Below are 23,770 nucleotides of genomic sequence, written 5' to 3' on the forward strand. Positions count from 1 at the left end.
CACCGCTCATTGAAAGTGATGCAATTACACCCCTTCCACAGCCATGCACATTTTTCCCTTTAAAGAAATATATCCAATTCCCTCTCATGATGGTCGGACAGTTGGTGAGCTCCTACCCAGGGATACTGGAGCAATTTCTCTATATCTACACTATCAATCCCCTTCATCATTTTGAAGAACTCTATCAGGCCACCCCTCAGTATTACATTTTTTAAATGAATAGAGCTCTATCCTGTTCAGTCTTTCCTGCTTTTTATATCTGCTCGGTTCTGGTATGATCCTTGTAAATCTATTGAGCACATTCGCCAGTGTCTCAATATCCATTTTGATCAGACAGTGTAGAGGCAGCTTTACTCTGTATCTAACCCGCTGTATCGGCCCTGGGAGTGTTTGATGGGACAGTGTAGAGAGAGCTTTACTCTGTATCTAACCCCATGCTGTACCTGCCCTGGGAGTGTTTGATGGGACAGTGTAGAGGGAGCTTTACTCTGTATCTAACCCGCTGTATCGGCCCTGGGAGTGTTTGATGGGACAGTGTAGAGAGAGCTTTACTCTGTATCTAACCTCGTGCTGTACCTGCCCTGGGAGTGTTTGATGGGACAGTGTAGAGAGAGCTTTACTCTGTATCTAACCCACTGTATCGGCCCTGGGAGTGTTTGATGGGGCAGTGTAGAGGAACTTTCGACAGTTCTAGATCAGACTGAATTCTGCTGATATTTATGCACTCAGACCAATGCTCGCAGTGAAAGTGCTGACCTGATTTTGGAGTTGCAGGTCATTTCATTGACTGGATAGTGAATGTCCACAGCGTCCTGGATCACAGTACCGTACTCAAACACCTTGATCCGCTTCGTAACACCAGCAATGGCAAAGAAATCACAGTCTCGGTCAAATTCAATGCTGCAAGAAAAAAAGCAACAGTTTCATGAAGAAATTATTATGCGTGAAGTGAAAGGATCCGGGGGGGGGTTCCGCGAACAGCGGGATCGGGGGGGGGGGGGCTCCGCGAACAGCGGGATCGGGGGGGGTGTCCGCGAACAGCGGGATCGGGGGCAGGGGGTCCGCGAACAGCGGGATCGGGGGGGGTCGGCAGTGACCATATTCTGGCATGTACTAGCTTTAGGTACCATGAGGGTTCTTGGGGACTCATCCCCCCCACCCACCCCCGATACAATACTCCCCACCTGGATACAATCTCCCCAGGGATCCCACCTGGATACAATGTTTTCCCCCACGTCTCACCTGGATACAATACTCGAACCGTTGTACAAGTCGTTGGCGTAGGAGAGGGTGGCGAGGGGCCTTACGGAGCTGTACCGTGTAAACTTTGAAAGGCACTCCTGAAATTCTTCCAGTTGATTTACTGATCTTGTTTCATCTGTGGTAAGTAATGCAATGAGTTAGTCCAATCTCTGTGCCTCACATGGTGCAATACAGTTGCACTCCCAGTGAATCTGTCGAACACTGCCGGGTGAACCCATTAAGCAACTCGATCCCCATTGCCTGGGAGAATCCCTTTGCCACAAACAAGCTGGTAATCTTAGCACAGCACAACTGAAATAGCAGTTCCAGCAAGATCCAGGCAAGCACATATGTAGCAGAATGAATGCAAATTAAGAATGTAAGGAGATGATAGTTGATCCAAATCCTACTTTACCGGCAATGCAGACCCTCATTCAAGTGATATTTTCCAGTAAATTCACTTGTAAAGGCCTGAAACCAAAGGCCACTTCCACTGCCAGCTCGCTCACAGTTTGAAGCAAAGTGAGCAAAGCAGAGTGCAGTATTCAAGCAGAATCTCAGGGATATGATACACATCGGAGGTAAAGCTATATTGTCAAAGGGATGAAGGAATTTTTACCTGACAAACGGGATAACCTAGTGGAGAAATAGCACTGCTCGAGATCCTCAAAGTGAGCAGTTAATCGCTTGCGTCGGGAGGCCAGTGTGTTGTTGTACCAGGTTTGTCTCTTTCCCTGCACACACAACCAAGCATGTGTCAAACACCATACATTGGGACAATACAATGGAAGCCAACAGACTCTCCTGATCATCCTTAATCTATACCATCAGCAGCCCTCCCAATACATTTAATCTGAGTGGAACAGGAAATAACTTGCATTTATACAGCACTTTTAATGTAGTACAATTTCCCACAGGAGCATCAAGCAAACTGTGTTTAGCATCAAGCCACAAAAGATGATATTCGGGCAGGTGACCAAAAGCTTGGTCAAAGAGGTAGGTTTTAAGGAGAATCGTAAAGGGGGAGAGAGACGTAGAGCGGCAGAGGGGTTTAGGAAGGGAGTTCCAGAGCTTACGCCTAGGCAGCTGAAGGCACGGCTGCAAATGGCAGAGCGATTAAAATGAAGGCTGCACAAGAGGCTAGAATTGAAGGAGCGCAGAGATCTCGGAGCTGGAGTTGTGGGGCTGGAGGAGATTACAGAGATAGGGAGGGGCAAGGCCATGGAGGGATTTGAAAACAAGGATGAGAAATTTAAAAGACACTAAATAATACTCTTTTTCAAGGCGTCAGCTGCGGCTTAGTAATAGCATTTGCTACGGAGTCAAAAGTTTGTGGGTTAGAGCCCCACTTCAGAGACTTGGTCATAATCTCGGCCGACACTCCATGCAGTACTGAGGGAGTGAGAGTGTCTTTCAGATGAGACCATAAACCGAGGTCCTGTCTGCTCTCTCAGATAGAATTAAATGTTCCCACAGCACTACATCGCTCCCCATCCCCCACCTAAACATAATATAAAAACTGTTGCCGAGCCACATTGCAACATTATCCCATGGACCCAAATCTCCCGAAAACTGAGCAACATCGCATGGAATGCAATGAATCCAATCTCTGGACCACAGCAATGGGTCTAATGGATTCGTGCCAATCAAAAACAAAATGCTCCTGTGTCTGAGATCTGACTACACTTCATATTGAAGAGACCGTGGTGCACTCCAAATATGCAAATACCTTACAGCTTCACCAGCTCACCTGTGAACTCCCACTGAAGCCAGGAAGCTGCGAATATTCGGTAGAGTCTATAATACTGCTGAAAGAAACAAAACATGAACATGGTCAGGAATAACAGCAACATAATATTCAAATTATACCACAGTCGACACAAACAGAAAGAAACGTCACAGCAGTAAAGGAACGTCCCACCCCAACACAGCCCAGAGATCTGGTACATTTTCTGTGGAATGAGCACGAGTGGGATTAGACTGGGGAGATATTGAGAGACATAGGAGTGAGGAGAGTGGGATTAGACTGGGGGGATATTGAGATACAGGAGCAAGGAGAATGGGATTAGACCGGGGGAATATTAAGGGGTACAGGGAGAGAGAGAAGAATGGGGAGATATTAAGGGGTACAGGGAGTGAGGAGAATGGGATTAGACGGGGGGAGGAATATTGAGAGATACAGGGAGTGAGGAGAGTGGGATTAGACTGGGGGGATATTAAGGGGTACAGGGAGTGAGGAGAATGGGATTAGACGGGGGGAGGGGGGGGGGAATATTGAGAGATACAGGGAGTGAGGAGAGTGGGATTAGACTGGGGGGATATTAAGGGGTACAGGGAGTGAGGAGAATGGGATTAGACGGGGGGAGGGGGGGGGGAATATTGAGAGATACAGGGAGTGAGGAGAGTGGGATTAGACTGGGGGGATATTAAGGGGTACAGGGAGAGAGAAGAATGGGATTAGACTGGGGGGATATTAAAAGGGTGAGGTCTTGAGGATCAGAAGTTGTTGAGAGAAGGGAAATCTCAAAAACAAGCCGAGTGACCCTTAAAACTCTTTTTTTTCCTTTTTCAAGCAGATAATGAAATTGAGTTCAGTGTAATTTGTTCTGACTGTTCCTCTACTGTTTGAAATAAAGCAGGTTAACAATTCATTCCTGGTCTCATCTCACCCAGTGTTTCTTTAAAATTTGTTCATCAAATGTGGGCCTCACTGGCATGGCCAGCATTTATGGCCATCCCTGATTGCTCGAGAAGGTTCTTGAACCGCTGCAGTCAGTGTGGTGAAGGTGCTCCCACAGTGCTGTTAGGGAGGGAGTTCCAGGATTTTGACCCTCAATGATGATGGAACAGTGATATATTTCCAAGTCAGGATGGTGTGTGACTGGGAAACGTGGAGGTGATGGTGTTCACATGCGCCTGCTGCCCTTGTCGAGATCGCGAGCTTGGGAGGTGCTGCCAAAGAAGCCTTGGCGAGTTGCTGCATCTTGTAGATGGTACACACTGCAGCAACGGTACATCGGTAATGGAGGGAGTGAATGAGATGTTAATCAAGCAGCTGCTTTGTCCTGGATGGTGTTGAGCTTCGAGTGTTGTTGGAGCTGCACTCACCCAGGCAAGTGCCTTGTAGATGGTGGAAAGGCTTTGGGGAGTCAGGAGGTGAGACACTCGCCGCAGAATACCCAGCCTCTGGTTGCCACAGTATTTATGTGGCTGGTCCAGTTAAGTTAAGTTTCTGGTCAATGGTGACCCCAAGGATGTTGATGGTGGGGGATTCGGCTATGGCAATGCCGCTGAAGGACATGGATCGGTGCTTAGACTCTCGCTTGTTGGAGATAGCCGTTGCCTGGCACTTGCATGGCGTGAATGTTACTTTCCACTTATCAGCCCAACCTTTAATGTTGCCCAGGTCTTGCTGTATGAGCGCACGGACTGGTCCACTACCTGAGGAGTTGCGAATGGCAGTCATCAGCGAAAATCCCCACTTCTGACCTCATGATGGTCATTGCTGAAGCAGCTGAAGATGGTTGGGCCGAGGACGCTGCCCTGAGGAACTCCTGCAGCCGTGTCCTGGGGCTGAGATGATTGACCTCCAACCACCACAACCATCTTCCTTTGCCAGTGGAGAGTGTTCCCTCCAATTCTCATTGACTTCAGTTTTACTAGGGCTCCTTGATGCCACTCGGTCAAATGCTGCCTTGATGTCAAGGACAGTCACTCTCACCTTACTTGGCCTCATCTCACCCAGTGTTTCAATGCACCTTCGGAGAAATTAGAGATGCGCAAAAAACAGGATATCCAGTTGAGATCAGAGGGAGGTCATGTTGTTACAGCTCTGATTTGCAGTGTATAATTTGATATTGGGCAGTGTTCCAAACACAAGACACCAGGGAGAACTTACAGGAGGAACCAGCACCATTGTACTCAAATGGATGTGACAAGGATATGGCTGATGTGACAAGACTTGCCTAAATATCTTTGTCCCACCTTTGATAATCAGCTATTTAAATGCCCCCAAAAGCTATCAATATCATTCTTTTTAAAATCTGGAAATCAATTCAAAATAAAAAATGTAGTGTTCCATAACCTACCTACTGAGGACCGAGATGAGGAGAAATTTTTTCACCCAGAGAATTGTGAACCTGTGGAATTCTCTGCCACAGAAAGTTGTTGAATCCAGTTCGTTATATTCAAAAGGGAGTTAGATGTGGCCCTTACGGCTAAAGGGATCAAGGGGTATGGAGAGAAGGCTGGGGAGGGGTATGGAGGTTGAATGATCAGCCATGATCATATTGAATGGCGGTGCAGGCTCGAAAGGCCTACTCCTGCACCGATTTTCTATGTTTCTACTGGACTAGCTGTCGATAAAAGCTGCTCTTTGCCAATTCAAGGGCATGACTTGCTCTTTCTCCTGTTTGATGGCCTCATGTTTGCATTGTTCCCTCCCTTCTTGCTGTCTAAACTGATTCATTCTTGCTTTTCCTCCAGCTTGTGCCCCTCTGGTTCTTTGACCGCCTCCAAATTTAATTGGAAAGCTCACTTGACTTTGGCCTCCGCAGGGCAACAAGCTCATTCCTCTTTTTAATGGTCAACGTTTTTAAGCCATCGCTGTTTCTGTTCAGTTCACCATTACATTTTAAACAATGTCAGTTGCCTTTGTGCCACCAATGCTCATCAGATCCCAAGCAGCTGCCCCCGACGTAAAATTTTCATGTCTTGACTCGATATTCTTCCAGCTTCTTCTGCGATTGGTCCTTGCATTCTCTATGATCGGGAGAATACATTTATTGCCCAATGAATAGTTAAGCAATAGTGTGAGCTGTTGCGACTTGGATACTATTCTCTCATACATGACACTGTGCATGTTTCTCTTATAGTCCAGAAGGTGGACTGATGAGGACTCTAGTGAGACGTGGACACTTGTAAACTAAAAAACGCTTTATTTTACATGAAATATAAAAATGTACAGCATACAGTTTTCAGAGTTCAATCGAGGACTAAGTTTAAGCAACTTATTTCTGTTGTTCCTCATAACGTCAAATTAAGTTACAGAAACTTTGCCCTGAATGCAAGGCCTTCAGTGCTGGGACCCCAGCTATTTACAATATACATCAATGATTTAGACGAAGGAATTGAATGTAATATCTCCAAGTTTGCAGATGACACTAAGCTGGGTGGCGGTGTGAGCTGTGAGGAGGATGCCAAGAGGCTGCAGGGTGACTTGGACAGGTTAGGTGAGTGGGCAAATGCATGGCAGATGCAGTATAATGTGGATAAATGTGAGGTTACCCACTTTGGGGGCAAAAACAGGAAGGCAGAATATTATCTGAATGGTGACAGATTAGGAAAAGGGGAGACCTGGGTGTCATGGTACATCAGTCATTGAAAGTTGGCATGCAGGTTCGGCAGGGAGGATTTGAGTATAGGAGCAGGGAGGTCTTACTGCAGTTGTACAGGGCCTTGGTGAGGCCACACCTTGAATATTATGTACAGTTTTGGTCGTCTAATGAGGAAGGACATTCTTGCTATTGAGGGAGTGCAGCAAAGGTTCACCAGACTGATTTCTGGGATGGCAGGACTGATATATGAGGAGAGACTGGATCGACTAGGCTCGAGAGGGGATTTCATAGAAACATATAAAATTCTGACAGGAATGGACAGGTTAGATGCAGGAAGAATGTTTCCGATTTTGGGGAAGTCCAGAACCAGGGGCTACAGTCTAAGGATAAGGGGTAAGCCATTTAGGACTGAGATGAGGAGAAACTTCTTCACCCAGAGAGTGGTGAACCTGTGGAATTCTCCACCACAGAAAGTTGTTGAGTCCAGTTCGTTATATTCAAAAGGGAGTTAGATGTGGCCCTTACGGCTAAAGGGATCAAGGGGTATGGAGAGAAAGCAGGAATGGGGTACAGAAGTGCACGATCAGCCATGATCTTATTGAATGGTGGTGCAGGCTCGAAGGGCCGAATGGCCTACTTCTGCACCTATTTTCTATGTTTCTATGTTTCCTTTAACTGGAAAGAAACTCTTCCATCTTTCTTGCTCTGCCACACACAAAGCCTGCTGTAGATCATCTTTTTCCAGAGAGAAGCAGCCAAAAACATAAACCCCTCCTCTCCGCATTGAAGACCTAGTCATCGATCTATCAATCAAATCTAAGACCTTGAATGCATGATGTCCGTTTAGCTCGGCTGCGCCTTCTGTGTTCAAAGAATGAAACTAATCCAGCATTGTGTGTATATCACTGGATGGTAGATGATCCCCATCATTGCAAACTAATCTGGTGTTTGACAAGCACAATTCTGGTAACTGTAATGACTAATGGATCTAACCAACATCTCAAATAGTGTGTGTATTTCGGGGGAGCTGTCCCCTTGTCACTCAAATTTAAATTCACAGCAACGTCAGAATATAAATGAACCCAAAAGTCTCTCGTGGGATTCCGAGGCAAACAATCTCAGAGCAATAGGGACTAAGTGGATAGCTCTTTCAGAGAGCAAGCACGAGATACAACGGTCCTCCTCCTGTGCTCTAAAATTCTACTTGCATATTTTGAAGACAAAGCAAAACCGAGTAATTGTAAAGCCAGAGGTCTTTCCTCAATGGAACAAAGTCAGCAATCACTGTTCCACAGGGTCATCAGGCCTGACCAGCTCTCAGACTGAGGTGGTGGCAGCTCAAGTGGATGTTGCAAAATCAGGTCAAGTACCTAAATTCACAAATAAACCTTCAAGAAAGCTCTACATGGAAGGCTACAATACAAGCTGTAAGCTTAGGTACAACTTGGAAGCAGATGAGGGCCCCGGGAGGTGAGGGAGGGGTCCGAAAGCCCTACAGCAAAGTGCCACAGCACCAACTAATGGGACACTGCCCCAGTCACTCAAGAACAGGACCAATGATCCCTTCAATGCCCTCACAGCCAGCTCACCAACTTTTAAATGGGAAAAACCACGCATGTGCAGGATTTTGAATGGGCCACGCACCCCAAAAAAGAGATGGGGCATTGAACAGGACCAGATACCAAATCCCCACAGCACCCACTCAATACGACAGTGCCCCAGTGACTCCTGACCAGGAGCCTACACCAAATCCCCACCATGTTCAGTTCCATTCGCAATGCCTCAGATAATGAAGCAGTCCGTGCCCACATGCAGCAAGACCTGGACGGCATCCAGGCTTGGGCTGATAAGTGGAAAGTAACACATGCGCCACACAAATGCCAGGCAATGACCATCTGCAACAAGCGAGAGTTGAACCGCTTTGATATTCAACAGCATAACCATCGCTGAACCTCCCAACATCAACATCCTGGGCGTCACCATGGACCAGAAACTTAACTGGACCAGCCACATAAATACTGTGACTACAAGAGCAGGTCAGAGGCTGGGTATTCTGTGGCGAGTGTCTCACCTCCTGACTCCCCAAAGCCTTTCCACCATCTACAAAGCACAAGTCCGGAGTGTGATGGAACTTCTCCACTTGCCTGGATGACTGCAGCTCCAACAATTCTCAAGAAGCTCGATACCATCCAGGACAAAGCAGCCCGCTTGATCGGCACCCCATCCACCACCCTTAAACATTCACTCCCTCCACCACCGGCGCACTGTGGCTGCAGTGTGTACCATCTACAAGATGCACTGTAGCAACTCGCCCAGGCTTCTTCGACAGCACCTCCCAAGCTCACGACCTTTACCATGTAGAAGAACAAGGGCAGCAGGCGCATGGGAACACCATCACCTCCACGTTCCCCTCCCAAGTTACACACCATCCTGACTTGGAAATATATCGCCTTTCCTTCATCATCGCTGGGTCACAATCCTGGAACTCCCTCCCTAACAGCACTGTGGGAGCACCTTCATCACACCGACTGCAACGGTTCAAGGCGGCGGCTCACCACCACCTTCTCAAGGGCAGTTAGGGATGGGCAATAAATGCCGGCCTTGCCAGTGACACCCACATCCCAGAATAAAAATAAAGCATCCACTGACTCCAGAACAGGACCCTACACCTTTAAGTGGGGTATTAAGTTACCGGGGAAGGATTTTGAAGCAGCCAACATAATTAACGTTGAGACACAATTACAAATGTTTCTGGAGAGGGATGGTATCGGGATAGGGAGTAGGGATTGAGACACAGTGTGTCGGTGCGGTGCGACTGGGCGGTGCGACTGGCCGGTGCGACAGGGCGGTGCGACAGGGCGGTGCGACAGGGCGGTGCGACAGGGCGGTGCGACTGGCCGGTGCGACTGGCCGGTGCGACTGGCCGGTGCGACTGGCCGGTGCGACTGGCCGGTGCGACTGGCCGGTGCGACTGGCCGGTGCGACTGGCCGGTGCGACTGGCCGGTGCGACTGGCTGGCCGGTGCGACTGGCCGGTGCGACTGGCCGGTGCAGGGCGGTGCGACTGGCCGGTGCAGGGCGGTGCGACTGGCCGGTGCAGGGCGGTGCGACAGGCCGGTGCGACAGGGCGGTGCGACTGGCCGGTGCAGGGCGGTGCGACTGGCCGGTGCAGGGCGGTGCGACTGGCCGGTGCAGGGCGGTGCGACTGGCCGGTGCAGGGCGGTGCGACTGGCCGGTGCAGGGCGGTGCGACTGGCCGGTGCAGGGCGGTGCGACTGGCCGGTGCAGGGCGGTGCGACTGGCCGGTGCAGGGCGGTGCGACTGGCCGGTGCAGGGCGGTGCGACTGGCCGGTGCAGGGCGGTGCGACTGGCCGGTGCAGGGCGGTGCGACTGGCCGGTGCAGGGCGGTGCGACTGGCCGGTGCAGGGCGGTGCGACTGGCCGGTGCAGGGCGGTGCGACTGGCCGGTGCAGGGCGGTGCGACTGGCCGGTGCAGGGCGGTGCGACTGGCCGGTGCAGGGCGGTGCGACTGGCCGGTGCAGGGCGGTGCGACTGGCCGGTGCAGGGCGGTGCGACTGGCCGGTGCAGGGCGGTGCGACTGGCCGGTGCAGGGCGGTGCGACTGGCCGGTGCAGGGCGGTGCGACTGGCCGGTGCAGGGCGGTGCGACTGGCCGGTGCAGGGCGGTGCGACTGGCCGGTGCAGGGCGGTGCGACTGGCCGGTGCAGGGCGGTGCGACTGGCCGGTGCAGGGCGGTGCGACTGGCCGGTGCAGGGCGGTGCGACTGGCCGGTGCAGGGCGGTGCGACTGGCCGGTGCAGGGCGGTGCGACTGGCCGGTGCAGGGCGGTGCGACTGGCCGGTGCAGGGCGGTGCGACTGGCCGGTGCAGGGCGGTGCGACTGGCAGAAGCTATGACGAATTGATGAGTTTTTGTTGGGACTAATGGAGCTAATGGTTCCAAAAAATTCTTTTAAATTGTGGAAAAGCAGTGAGGTGGTTTGGTTATTTGGTTTGGTAAAAGGTGGAGGAAGCCAAAAAGAAAAACTTGCATTCATATAGCACCTTTTACGACCTCAGGACAATCCAAAGCCCTTTACAGCCAATAAAGTACTTTTTTTTTTGAAGTGTAGTCACAGCTGTAATGTGAGAGGCGCGGCAGCTAATTTGCGAACAGCATGCTCCCAACAAATAGCAATGTGATAATGAACAGATAATCTGTTTTTTTCCTGATGTTGATTAAGAGATAAATATTGGCCAGGACACCGGGAATAACTACCTTGCTCTTCATCGAAGCAGTTTGATGGGATTTTTTTTACAACCACCTGAGGGCATGGTTTAACGTCTCATCTGAAAAACGGCACCTCAGACACTACAACGCTCTCTCAGCACTGCACTGGTTGTGTCAGCCTGGATTTGGGGGGGGGGGGGGAGAAAGAGACAACACGGCAGAGAACCTGGTTGCAACCTGGCAGGAGGGTCATGGTATATTGGGAAGGACCAACAAGATGCAGAAATGTCAAGATTGGTAGATTGTGTGGGGATGGGAGTTTGGTGGGGATTTTATTGACTGTGAAATTGATGAGGACAGTCGGGTGCGAGGTTGGCAATGATTCGGATAGATGCAAGGTTGGTGGGGATTCTGTCAGGTGAGAGGTCGGTGAGGATCCTGTTCAATGCACGGTGGGTGAGGATTCTGTCAGGTGAGAGGTCAGTGGGAATTCTATTGGGTGAGAGTTTAGTTACATTTATTAGGAAACATTTAAATGGTGTTGTCCTCACATCTTAATCAAATTTGAAGCATATATTTTAAGCATCAGTTACTGAATGAAATGCAAATGGAGAAGGGTAGTGAGAAGTACCTGTGTGACGGGGATGGTGCTTCGAACTGAGGAACCGTGCTGTCCAGGTTCGGCACGTGAGTCGATTCACTGACAGGAGAATACAGACCAGTCGGGTCATTAAATATCAGCCCCTGTAAGACATCCTTCAATTAGTGCTCAATTATATGGCTTTTTACACTTTGAGAGACTGAACGGTATCACTTCTGCGTGACCACCACCCCACATCCAAAATCCTCCATCCAATAGCTCAACTCACACCACTCTGTTCCTTCAAACACAAACTGTACAGGTCACCGTACAATGGATCATAATTGCTAGGATGTGAGGAATGGCTTTGACAGCACCATGCAAACCCGCAACCTCTGTCACCGAGAAAGGCAAGGGCATTCTTCTTCTCAGGTGGTCCCTCAAGGCGCATGGGAACACCACCACCTCCAAGTTCCCTTCTATGTCAAACACCATCCCAATTTGGAAAAATACAGCCATTCCTTGGTCATCGCTGGGTCAAAATCCTGGAAGTCCCTCCCTAACAGCATCTTCACCACACGGACTGCAGCGGTTCAAGGTGACAGCTCACCACCACCTTCTCAAGGACAATTAGGGATGGGCAATAAATGCCGGCCTTGCCAGTGACGCCCACATCCTGTGAATGGACAAAACAAAAATGGTGCCTGTACTGTTACCTCTGGACTCCCCCAAGGATGAATCCTTGGCCCCCTCCTATTTCTCATCGACATGTTGTTCCTCCGCGACATCATCCGAAAACACAACTTTAGGTTCCGATTAGTTATGGAAAAGAGCACGGAATGTGAATGTGAAAATAGTGAACTGGAGGAGGAGTAATTTCAGTGAGTTGAAAGGGCAGGGGGTGGGAAAACAGGGTGGCGAGGGGAGTGGAGGGGTGGGTGACGAAGGAAGAGGGCAGCGAGGGGGGGGGGGGGGGGGAAGAGGGGAGTGGAGGAACAGGGTGATGAGGTGAGGGGGGGGGAAGAGAAGAGGACAGCGAGTGGGGGGGATGGGGGAGGGGGGGGGAAAGAGAGGGAAGAGGGCAGTGAGACAACGGGGGCAAAGAGGGCCTCGACGGACCTCTCAGGTGGAAAGTAAAGGATCCTGTGGCATTATTTCGAAGAAGAGCAGGGTCCTGAACAATATTTATCCCTCAATCAATATCACTAAAAGAGACGATCTGATCATTATCTCGTTGCTGTTTGTGGGAGACTACTGAGTGCAAATCGGTTGCTGCGTTTCCCACATTACAACAGTGACTACACGTCAAAAGTATTTCATTGGCTGTAAATGCTTTGGGACATCCAGTGGTCGTGAAAGGTACGCTGTAAATGCAAGTCTGTGTTTCTTTCCCACTGTTTCTGGTGGGATATTGGATGTCCTAATTGTCTTCAGGTTTTTCCCGAACCGATTCCTTCCTGGTTTGGGTGAAGATCTTGAATTGATGACTGAACCAGTGGAAATAATATTTCCAGAATTACTTCATCAAAACCCCTCAATTCAGAACATCTCTATCAGATCTCCTCTTAACTTTCTGATGAAGAGTTCCCGCTTCCCCGCTCACAACCAAAGTATCTCATGCCTGGACACCTTTGTGACTCTCTCCTGCACTCCATCTACAGACCTGTCCTGAAGTAATGAGCCCAAATCTGGACACAGTATTTGACTATGGCCCAACCAATGATTTGTACACTCCTTAGTTTTTGAACCCATCACCTCAGATCCCTTGAACAGAATAGATTTATTAACTGCTCACACTTATAGGTTTGCATATCAGCTCCTTTTAATGTTTTATGTGCCTCTGATGGATTCATGAAGGGGAAATCATGTTTAACTAATTTACTGGAATTCTTTGAGGATATAACGAGCATGGTGGATAGAGGTGTACCGATGGATGTAGTGTATTTGGATTTCCAAAAGGCATTCGATAAGGTGCCACACAAAAGGTTACTGCAGAAGATAAAGGTACGCGGAGTCAGAGGAAATGTATTAGCATGGATAGAGAATTGGCTGGCTAACAGAAAGCAGAGAGTCGGGATAAATGGGTCTTTTTCGGGTTGGAAATCGGTGGTAAGTGGTGTGCCACAGGGATCGGTGCTGGGACCACAACTGTTTACAATATACATAGATGACCTGGAAGAGGGGACAGAGTGTAGTGTAACAAAATTTGCAGATGACACAAAGATTAGTGGGAAAGCGGTTTGTGTAGAGGACACAGAGAGGCTGCAAAGAGATTTAGATAGGTTAAGCGAATGGGCTAAGGTTTGGCAGATGGAATACAATGTCGGAAAATGTGAGGTCATCCACCTTGGGAAAAAAAAACAGTAAAAGGGAATATTATTTGAATGGGGAGAAATTACAACATGCAGAGGTGCAGAGGGACCTGGGAGTCCTTGTGCATGAATCCTAAAAAGTTAGTTTGCAGGTGCAGCAGGTAATCAGGAAGGCGAATGGAATGTTGGCCTTCATTGCGAGAGGGATGGAGTACAAAAGCAGGGAGGTCCTGCTGCAACTGTATAGGGTATTGGTGAGGCTGCACCTGGAGTACTGCGTGCAGTTTTGGTCACCTTACTTAAGGAAGGATATACTAGCTTTGGAGGGGGTACAGAGACGATTCACTAGGCTGATTCCGGAGATGAGGGGGTTACCTTATGATGATAGATTGAGTAGACTGGGTCTTTACTCGTTGAAGTTCAGAAGGATGAGGGGTGATCTTATAGAAACATTTAAAATCATGAAAGGGATAGACAAGATAGAGGCGGAGAGGTTGTTTCCACTGGTCGGGGAGACTAGAACTAGGGGGCACAGCCTCAAAATACAGGGGAGCCAATTTAAAACCGAGTTGAGAAGGAATTTCTTCTCCCAGAGGGTTGTGAATCTGTGGAATTCTCTGCCCAAGGAAGCAGTTGAGGCTAGCTCATTGAATGTATTCAAATCACAGATAGATAGATTTTTAACCAATAAGGGAATTAAGGGTTATGGGGAGCGGGCGGGTAAGTGGAGCTGGGTCCACGGCCAGTTCACCATGATCTTGTTGAGTGGCGGAGCAGGCTCGAGGGGTTAGATGGCCTACTCCTGTTCCTAATTCTTATGTTCTTATGTGATTCTGCCGAAATATAACGCCTCACATTTCTCTGCATTAAATGTCACAGACATTTGACTAGCTGTGTCCACGACCCCCAAAGTCACACACAAAAACTTACATTCCTGCGACTACATGCTTGAGGAAGGTGACCTGAGGAATGTAGAGTGGGTCCTTGGACCAGCATACCTGGGCAACTGGGGTCTATCGACCAACAATTTGCATTTACATAGTGCCCTTAACGTGGTAAAACGTCCCGAGGCGCTTCACAATAGTCAATGGTTGAGCGATTAAAATCGGGGATGGACAAGAGGGCAGAATTAAGGCAGCACAGAGAGCTCGGGGGGTTGTCAGGCTGGAGAAGGTTAGAGAGAGGGGCGAGGCCATGGAGGGATTTGAAAACAAGGATGAGCTTTTCAAATTGAGGCACTGCCTCCTCAGCAAGCACAGGGTGATGGATGAACAGGACTTGATGCGAGTTTGGTAGTACATGAGTAGAGATTTGGATGAGCTCTAATTTATTTCTGGCGGATGAAGGGAGGTTGGCCAGGAGAGTATTGTTGTAAAGTCTCGAGATAACAAAGACATGGATGAGGGTTTCAGCAGAAGAGCAGAGAAGGGTGATGTTACAGAGGTGGAAGCCTTGGTACTGAAGCGGATCTCTGGTCGGAAGCTCGTGTGTCAAATACAACACCAAAGTTGTGAACAATTTGGTTCAGCCTCAGGCAGGGAGAGGGATGGCGTCAGTGGCTAGGTAACGGGACCTTGTGGCGTGGACCGAAGACAATGGCTTCAATGTCTTCGGTCATCTCAATATTCATTGAGAAAAAAATTCTCATATCAGGACTGGATGACGGACAAACAGCGAGATAAATCAGAGACAAAGACAAGGTCGAGAGACGGTGGGGAGATAGAGTAAATGTTGGCCCCCAGGAGGATGAGATTGGGAAATTAATAATGGTGAACAGGGAAATGGCAGTGACATTGAATGAATATTTTGTATCGGTCTTCAACGGTAGAAGACACTAAAAACACCCCAATAGTGGATAATCAAGGGGTTATAGGTGGGGAGGAACTTAATACAATCACCATCACTAATGAAGTAGTACTTGGTAGAATAATGGGACTAAAGGCGGACATGTCCCCTGGACCTGATGCCTTACATCCTAGGGTCTTGAGAAGTAGCAGCAGGGATTGTGGATGCATTGGTTATAATTTACCAAAATTCCCTGGATTCTGGGGCGATCCCAGCAGATTGGGAAACTGCAAATGTAATGCCCCTATTTAAAAAAGGAGGCAGACAAAAAGCAGGAAAAGTTAGCCTAACATCGGTGATTGGGAAAATGCTGGAGTCCATTATTAAGGAAGCAGTAGCGGGACATTTGGAAAAGCATAATTCAATCAAGCAAAGTCAGCATGGTTTTATGAAAGGGAAATCATGTTTGACAAATTTGCTGGAGTTCTTTGAGGATGTAACGAGCAGGATGGGTAAAGAGGGACCAGTGGATGTGGTGTATTTGGATTTCCAGAAGGCATTCGATAAGGTGCCACAAAAGGTTACTGCACAAGATAAAAGCTCACGGGGTTGGGGGTAATATATTAGCATGAATAGAGGATTGGTTAATTAACAGAAAACAAAGAGTCGGGATAAATTTTTCTGTTGGTAAACAGTGACTAGTGGGGTGCCGCAGGGATCGGTGCTGGGTCCTCAACTATATACAATCTATATTAATGACTTGGATGAATGGACAGAGTGCAATGTAGCCAAGTTTGCTGATGATACAAAGATGGTTGGGAAAGAAAATTGTGAGGAGGACACAAAAAATCTGCAAAGGGATATAGACAGGCTAAGTGAGTGGGTAAAAATTTGGCAGATGGCATATAATGTGGGCAAATGTGAGGTTATCCACTTTGGCAGAAGTAATAGAAAAGCAAATTATAATTTAAATGCAGAAAAATTGCAAAGCGCTGCAATACAGACAGACCTGGGGGTCCTTGTGCATGAAACACAAAAGGTTAGTATGCAGGTACAGCAAGTAATCAGGAAGGCAAATGGAATGTTGACCTTTATTGCAAGGGGGATAGAGTATAAAAGTAGAGAAGTCCTGCTACAACTGCACAGGGTATTGGTGAGGCCACACCTGGAGTACTGAGTACAGTTTTGGTCGCCGTATTTAAAGAACCTGCACTAGGAGCAGTGTGCGGCCCAGGGAACAGCGTGGAGGCATGCCACTACAAGGTCCAGCGGGAGCTGGTGCAGGAGGGCGACGGCAGCGAAGAGAGAAGTCAGCAAGGTCTAGGTCAGTGATTGGAGCGTGGGCAGGTATAGCAGGAACGGCAAGGTCAGGGCGAAGGAGCGGCGAGAGACTGTGGAGGGATGTGATCTGGGCCCAGGGGAGGCATGAGCTTGGGGCCGGGGACCCAGGGGCAGCGTGGGCCAGCCCACTCTGCGATCTCCAGTTGTCTTGGGTAATCCTTGTCACTGGACCAAGACCTAGTTCTGGCAAGCCTGTGTGGTGGCTGGTGTGCAACGGCCACCATCCTTAAAAAAAAAAATCCATGCAGAGACATCTTCCTCCCTTCAGGATGTAGTTTGGGTTCTTCATTCGAAACATCGGTGAACTCATCCTTTTTTTTGGGCGTGGAAGCAAGTCATCCTCGTTTTGAGGGACTGCCTATGATGATGATGATTTAAGGAAGGATATACTTGCATTGGAGGCTGTTCAGAGAAGCTTCACTAGGGTGATTCCGGAGAGGAGAGGGTTGACTATGAGGAAATGTTGAGTAGGTTGGACTTATACACATTGGAGTTCAGAAGAATGAGAGGTGACTTATTGAAACTTATAAGATAATGAGAGGATATTTCCACTCATGGGGGAAACTACAACTAGGGGACAGAGTCTCAGAATAAGGGGACGCCCATTTAAAACTGAGGTGGAGAAACTTCTCAGAGGGTTGTAAATCTATGGAATTCTCTGCCCTAGAGAGCTTGTGAAGGCTGGGTCATTGAATATATTTAAGGCGGAGATAGACAGATTTTTGAACGATAAGGGAGTAAAGGATTATGAGAAGCGGGCAGGGAAGTGGAGCAGAGTCCATGATCAGATCAGCCATCATCATAGGCAGTCCCTCGGAATCGAGGAAGACTTGCTTCCATTCTAACAATGAGTCCATAGGTGGCTGAACAGTCCAATACGAGAACCATAGTCCCCGTCACAGGTGGAACAGATAGTCGTTGAGGGAAAGGGTGGGTGGGACAGGTTTGCCGCACGCTCCTTCCGCTGCCTGCCCTTGATTTCTGCATGCTCTCGGCGATGAGACTCAAGGTGCTCAGCACCCTCCCAGATGCACTTCCTCCACTTAGGGCGGTCTTTGGCCAGGAACTCCCGGGTGTCAGTGGGGATGTTGCACTTATCAGGGAGGATTTGAGGATGTTCTTGTAATGTTTCCTTTGCCCACCTTTGGCTCGTTTGCCGTGAAGGAGTTCCAAGTAGAGCGCTTGCTTTGGGAGTCTCGTGTCTGGCACGCGAACAATGTGGCTGCCCAGCAGAGCTGATCAAGTGTGGTCAGTGCTTCAATGCTGGGGATGTTGGCCTTGTCGAGGATGCTAATGTTGGTGCATCTGTCCTCCCAGGGGATTTGTAGGATCTTGCGGAGACATCGTTGGTATTTCTCCAGCGATTTGAGATGTCTACTGTACATGGTCCATGTCTCTGAGCCGTACAGGAGGGAGGTTATTACTACAGCCCTGTAGACCATGAGCTTGGTGGCAGATTTGAGGGCCTGGTCTTCAAACACTCTTTTCCTCAGGCGGCCGAAGGCTGCACTGGAGGCGGTGTTGAATCTCGTCGTCAATGTCTGCTCTTGTTGATAAGAGGCTCCCAAGATATGGGAAACGGTCCACGTTGTCCATGTTCTTAGAGCTGGGTGTCATCAACGTAAGTGTGGAGCCTGGTGTGTTTTCGGAATCTGTTGCCAAGGGGCAACATATAGATGAGAAATAAGAGGGGGGGTCGCCAGAGGTAACTACGCGGGGGTGGGTATAGAAGCCATTGCAGGAGATTTTCTGGCTAAGATTAGATAGATAAGAATGGAACCAGGCCGAGGGCAGTCCGACCAAGCTAGGCAACAGTGGAGAGGCGTTGGAGGAAGATGATGTTGCCAACAGTGTCAAAGGCTGCAGACAGGTCGAGAAGGACGAGGAGAGATAGTTTACCAAAGTTACAGTCGCATAGGATCTATTTTGTGACTTTGATAAAGGGCCGTTTCAGTACTGTGGCAGGGGCGACAAACTGATTGGAATCACTCAAACATGCAATTGCAGGAAATATGGGCACAGATTTGGGAGGAGACAACACATTCAAGGACATTGGAGGAAAGGGAGGCTGGAGATGGGGAGGTAGTTTGCAAGGACAGAAGGGTCAAATGTGTTTTTTGGAGGGGTGATGACCAACGTTCCCCGCTAAGATGCGCAGCCAAGGTCCCGTGCAGGTCACTTACCGGCTTTTGAATGGGAGATTTCGCACATGCGCAAAATTTTGATGGAACTGCGCACCCAAAACAAAAATTAGGGAGAACACTGGTGGTGACGGCACATTTGAAGGGGAGTGGGACAGTATCGGAGGATAGGGAATCGTTAACTATTAGCTAACATAGGGGCCAGGAAGGGAAGTTGGGCCGCCGGTAGTCTGGTGGGAATAGGGTAACTGGGGTCTATGGACTAGCACACCTGGGTCAGTCGGCTCTACGGACCACGTGCAGGAAGACTTCCTTTGATTATTCCTCAAAGAAAATTTCATCCGTAAGCTCCCCAAGGGAAGGATGAATGCCCACCGCCATAATACAACAGGTTCAGCTAAGTTTTAAGCTCCCCGACATGTTACAATGTGTATGCAACAAAGCTCAGTGTCAAAAATATAGAAACAAATTGAAAGCACCTGCAGCCAATAAATGCAGAAAAAGGCTCAAATGGTGAAGAATGGAATTATCTACGAAACAATCCTGAACTGGCACCATACAGTTTTAAGAAAAAAAAGAGTTAAAGTTACAGGAGGAGATTTAGGTGGTGACCAATTTTGGTGGACAGATTACATTTGTGAGGAATTAATGCTCGACATCAGCAAGTTCCGCCAATAATCCTAACTGTATGAAAACTTGTCAACACAATCTGGCCATGAGCAATTACATGGTCTCCTCCCAGAGTTTTACCAAACCAAGTGCATCCAATCACAAATGACCGTTAGTGCCGTGACTCAGCTGCAGCAGGCTGAATTTGCAAATTATACGCTCCGATTAAATGAGAGTTTTCAGATCATTTAAAGGTGTTAGAAGTGATGCCTGCTTTGTCTGCACTAGCTGCATTTTCAATAAAGGCCTGTACACTCCTTGACAGGGGAGAAAATGAGGCGAATAAAATAATTTTACAAACCTCCACTCGCTTGATGTCCTCCTCAAGAACATTCAGCTCCTTCTGCAGCTGGTCCAGTTGCTGTGAAAGGGAGTCAGAGGCAGTTAACCTGGGCAGTTACCTCAACAGATATAAATTCCCTTCAGCAATTCTGTCCCAACTACGATCCCGCCCCACACCTCCCTCTCCTGCGTGCAAACCCTCTCCGCTGCCCCACTGCCATTTCTACAGTGTCTTTCATGACCTCGGGACGTCCCAAAGCACTTTACAGCCAAAGAAGTACTTTTGCAATGTAGTCACTGCTGTAATGTAGGAAACAGCCAAGTTGCATACAGCAAGATCCCAGCAATGTGATAATTACCAGATGATCTTTTTTCTAAGTGGTATTGGTTGAGGGATAAATATTGGTCAGGACACCGAGAACACTCCCTTGCACTTCTTCGAAATATTGGCCATGGGAACTTACATCGAGGGTAGATACGGCCTCAGTTTAACATCTCATCTGAAAGACGGCACCTGCAACAATGCAGCACTCCCTCAGTATTGCACTGGAATGTCAGCCTGAATCATGTGCTCAGGTCCCTGGAGTGGGACTTGAACCTACGACCTCCTGACTCAGGCGAGAGTGCTACCCACCGAACCATGGCGGACATATCAGAGAATAACCGTTTCTTGACTTTATCTCAACCTGACCTTCAAATATGTAAGCTCACTGAAAAAAGTACCACATACAAAATATACATCAAACCAACCTCCTTCTTATTTCTTTTTGCTTCCTGAAGAAATTCCATTAAGATCTGCAGCTGGGCTGCCTGCGATTCCTAAATAAGGAAGATGTAGTCATTGCAAATGGAAACACCAGCTCACACATCATGTTCCAATGCTTACTGATCCTGTCGCTGCACTGGCTGATGAAGATTACATTGATGATTAAGGACATCGAAAGGTGGACCCAACTCCTTCAGTGCTGAATGCAGCATTGATCCAAACAGACATAAGAAATAGGAGCAGGAGGCGGCCATACGGCCCCTCGAGCCTGCTCCGCCATTTAATACGATCATGGCTAATCTGATCATGGACTCAGCTCCACTTCCCTGCCTGCTCCCCATAACCCATTATCCCCTTATAGTTTGAGAAACTGACTATTTCTGTCTTAAATATATTTAATGTCCCGACTTCCACAGCTCTGAGGCAGCGAATTCCACAGATTTACAACCCTCAGAAGAAATTCCTCCTCATCTCAGTTTAAATAGTCAGCCCCTTATTCTAAGATCATGCCCTCTAGTTCTAGTCTCCCCCATCAGTGGAAACATCATCTCAGCATCCACCTTGTCAAGCTCCCTCATAATCTTATACGTTTCGATAAGATTATCTCTCATTCTTCTGAATTCCAATGAGTAGAGGCCCAACCTACTCAATCTTTCCTCATAAGTCAACCCCCTCATCTCCGGAATCAACCTAGTGAACCTTCTCTGAACGGCCTCGAAAGCAAGTATATCTTTTCGTAAATATGGAAACCAAATCTGCACGCAGTATCCCAGGTGTGGCCTCACCAATACCTTGTATAACTGTAGCAAGACTTCCCTGCTTTTATACTTCATCCCCTTTGCAATAAAGGCCAAGATTCCATTGGCCTTCCAGATCACTTGCTGTACCTGCATACTAACCTTTTGTGTTTCATGCACAAGTACCCCCAGGTCCCACTGTACTGCAGCATTTTGCAATCTTTCTCCATTTAAATAATAACTTGCTCTTTGATTTTTTTTCTGCCAAAGTGCATGATCTCACACTTTCCAACATCATACTCCATCTGCCAAATTTTTGCCCATTCACTTAGCCTGTTTATGTCCCTTTGCAAATTTTTGTGTGTCCTCCTCTCACATTGCTTTTCCTCCTCTCACATTGCTTTTCCTCCCATCTTTGTATTGTCAGCAAACTTGTTGGCCGTAGGAACAGGAAGAAATCATTCAGCCCCTCAAGTCTGCTCTGTCATTCCATTGGATCATGACTGGCCTGTATCTCACCTCCATCTATCCACCTTTGATCCATATCCCTCGATACCCTCTCGTAACAAAAATCTATCGATCTCAGTCGAGAATGCTAATTGACCACCAATATACACCGGCTTTTGGCAGCGCAAGTTCCTCATTTCCACTGGTCTTTGTGTGAAAAATTGCTTCCCGATTTCCCTCCTGAATGGCCGAGCTCTAACTTTAAGGTTATGCCACCTTGTTCTGGATTCCTTCACCAGAGGCTATCGCTTCTGTGCATCTACCCTATCGAATCCCTTTATCATTTATCAATCACAGCACACCCTTTAATCTTCGAGTCTCAGCTGGGTAGAGAAAGGAACCCTACAAATTTTTTTTTTTGAGTAATTGTTCATCAGAACTTAAATTTACAGTTTGTAACTATACAACGTGTATATATAGTGCCTTTAACGTGGTAAAGCATCCCAAGGTGATTCACAGGAGAGTTAGCAAACAAAATTTGACAAACATAAGAGATTGGGTCAGTTGACCACAAGATTGGTCAAAGAGGAAGGTTTTAAGGAACATTTTGAAGGAGGAGGTGTAGAGAGGCAAGGAGATTTATCGAGAGTTCCAGAGTTAGGGCCTGGACAGCTGAAGGTACAGCCGCCAATGGTGGAGCGAAGGAAAACAGGGATGCTCAAGAGACTAAAACTGTCGGAGCGCAGAGATCTCAGAGGGTTGTGGGGCTGGAGAAAGTTACAGCGATAGGGAGGGGTGCGGCCATGGAGGGAATTGAACACATGCCGGACCAGGAGCCAATATAGGTCAGCGGGCACAGGAGTGAAAGGGAGTTAGCATGAGTTAACATACGCACAGCAGAGTTTTGGATGAGCCGAAGGTTACAGTGGGTAGAAGATGAGAGGGTGACCAAGAGAGCAATGGAATTGAATGATAGAATGATACATCACAGGTCCATCGTGCGTGTGCCGGCTCTTTGGTAAAGCTATCCAATTAGTCCCACTCCCCCGCTCTTTCCTCATAGCCCCATAAATATTTCCCCTTCAAATATTTATCCAATTCACTTTTGAAAGTCTTTCTGGCAGTGCATTCCAGATCATAACTCGCTGTGTAAAAAACATTTTCATTTTGTTGCCTCAGCTTCTTTTTCCAAACACCTTAAAACTGCTTACCAACCCTTCTGTCATCGCAGTTTCTCATCTACTCCATCAAAACCCTTCATGTTTTTGAACACATTCAACAAATTTCCCCTTAACCTAGTCTAATCTAAGGAGATCAACACCAGCTTCGCCAGTCTGTCCACATAACAGCAGTGGTTGACAGTGCGGTGAGCAACAGGACGATGGACTAAAGGAAAATTATAGCTAAGTTGGTTAAGCTAAAGGACAGAGCACCAGAGCCCAGCAGGATACATCCGACGATCCTGAGGGAGAAAACTATTAAATCATAGAAATTTACATCACGGAAGACCATTTCGGCCCATCGTGTCCGCGACGGCCGACCAAGAGCTATCCAGCCTAATCCCACTTTCCAGCTCTTGGTCCGTAGCCCTGTAGGCTACGGCACTTCTTCAAATGTACATTCAAGTATTTTTAAATGTGATGAGGGTTTCTGTCTCTACCACCCTTTCAAGCAGTGAGTTCCAGACCTCCACCACCCTCTGGGTGAAGAAATTTCCCCTCATATCTCCTCTAATTTCCCCCCCTCCCCCCCTGCAATTACTTTAAATCTATGTGCCCTGGTTGTTGACCCCTCTGCCAAGGAAAACAGGTCCTTCCTTTCCACTCTATCCATGCCCTTCATAATGTTATACACTTCAATAAAGTCTCCCCTCAGCCTCTTCTGTTCCAAAGAAATCAGACCCAGCATC

The 23,770-nt window shown here is 48.0% G+C and overlaps 1 protein-coding gene across 1 annotated transcript in view; it reads right to left on the minus strand.

Annotated features, from left to right (window-relative positions):
* cop1 (COP1 E3 ubiquitin ligase) overlaps positions 1–23,770 on the minus strand; it is an 87,622-nt gene that overhangs the window by 23,005 nt on the left and 40,847 nt on the right. The window contains 7 exon segments of the mRNA XM_070887460.1: positions 757–900; positions 1,243–1,378; positions 1,862–1,976; positions 2,993–3,050; positions 11,433–11,545; positions 19,931–19,990; positions 20,662–20,730. Coding sequence (XP_070743561.1) covers positions 757–900; positions 1,243–1,378; positions 1,862–1,976; positions 2,993–3,050; positions 11,433–11,545; positions 19,931–19,990; positions 20,662–20,730 — 695 coding nt within the window.

Source organism: Pristiophorus japonicus, chromosome 8, assembly GCF_044704955.1.
Source record: "Pristiophorus japonicus isolate sPriJap1 chromosome 8, sPriJap1.hap1, whole genome shotgun sequence".
Taxonomy (NCBI): Eukaryota; Metazoa; Chordata; class Chondrichthyes; family Pristiophoridae; genus Pristiophorus; species Pristiophorus japonicus.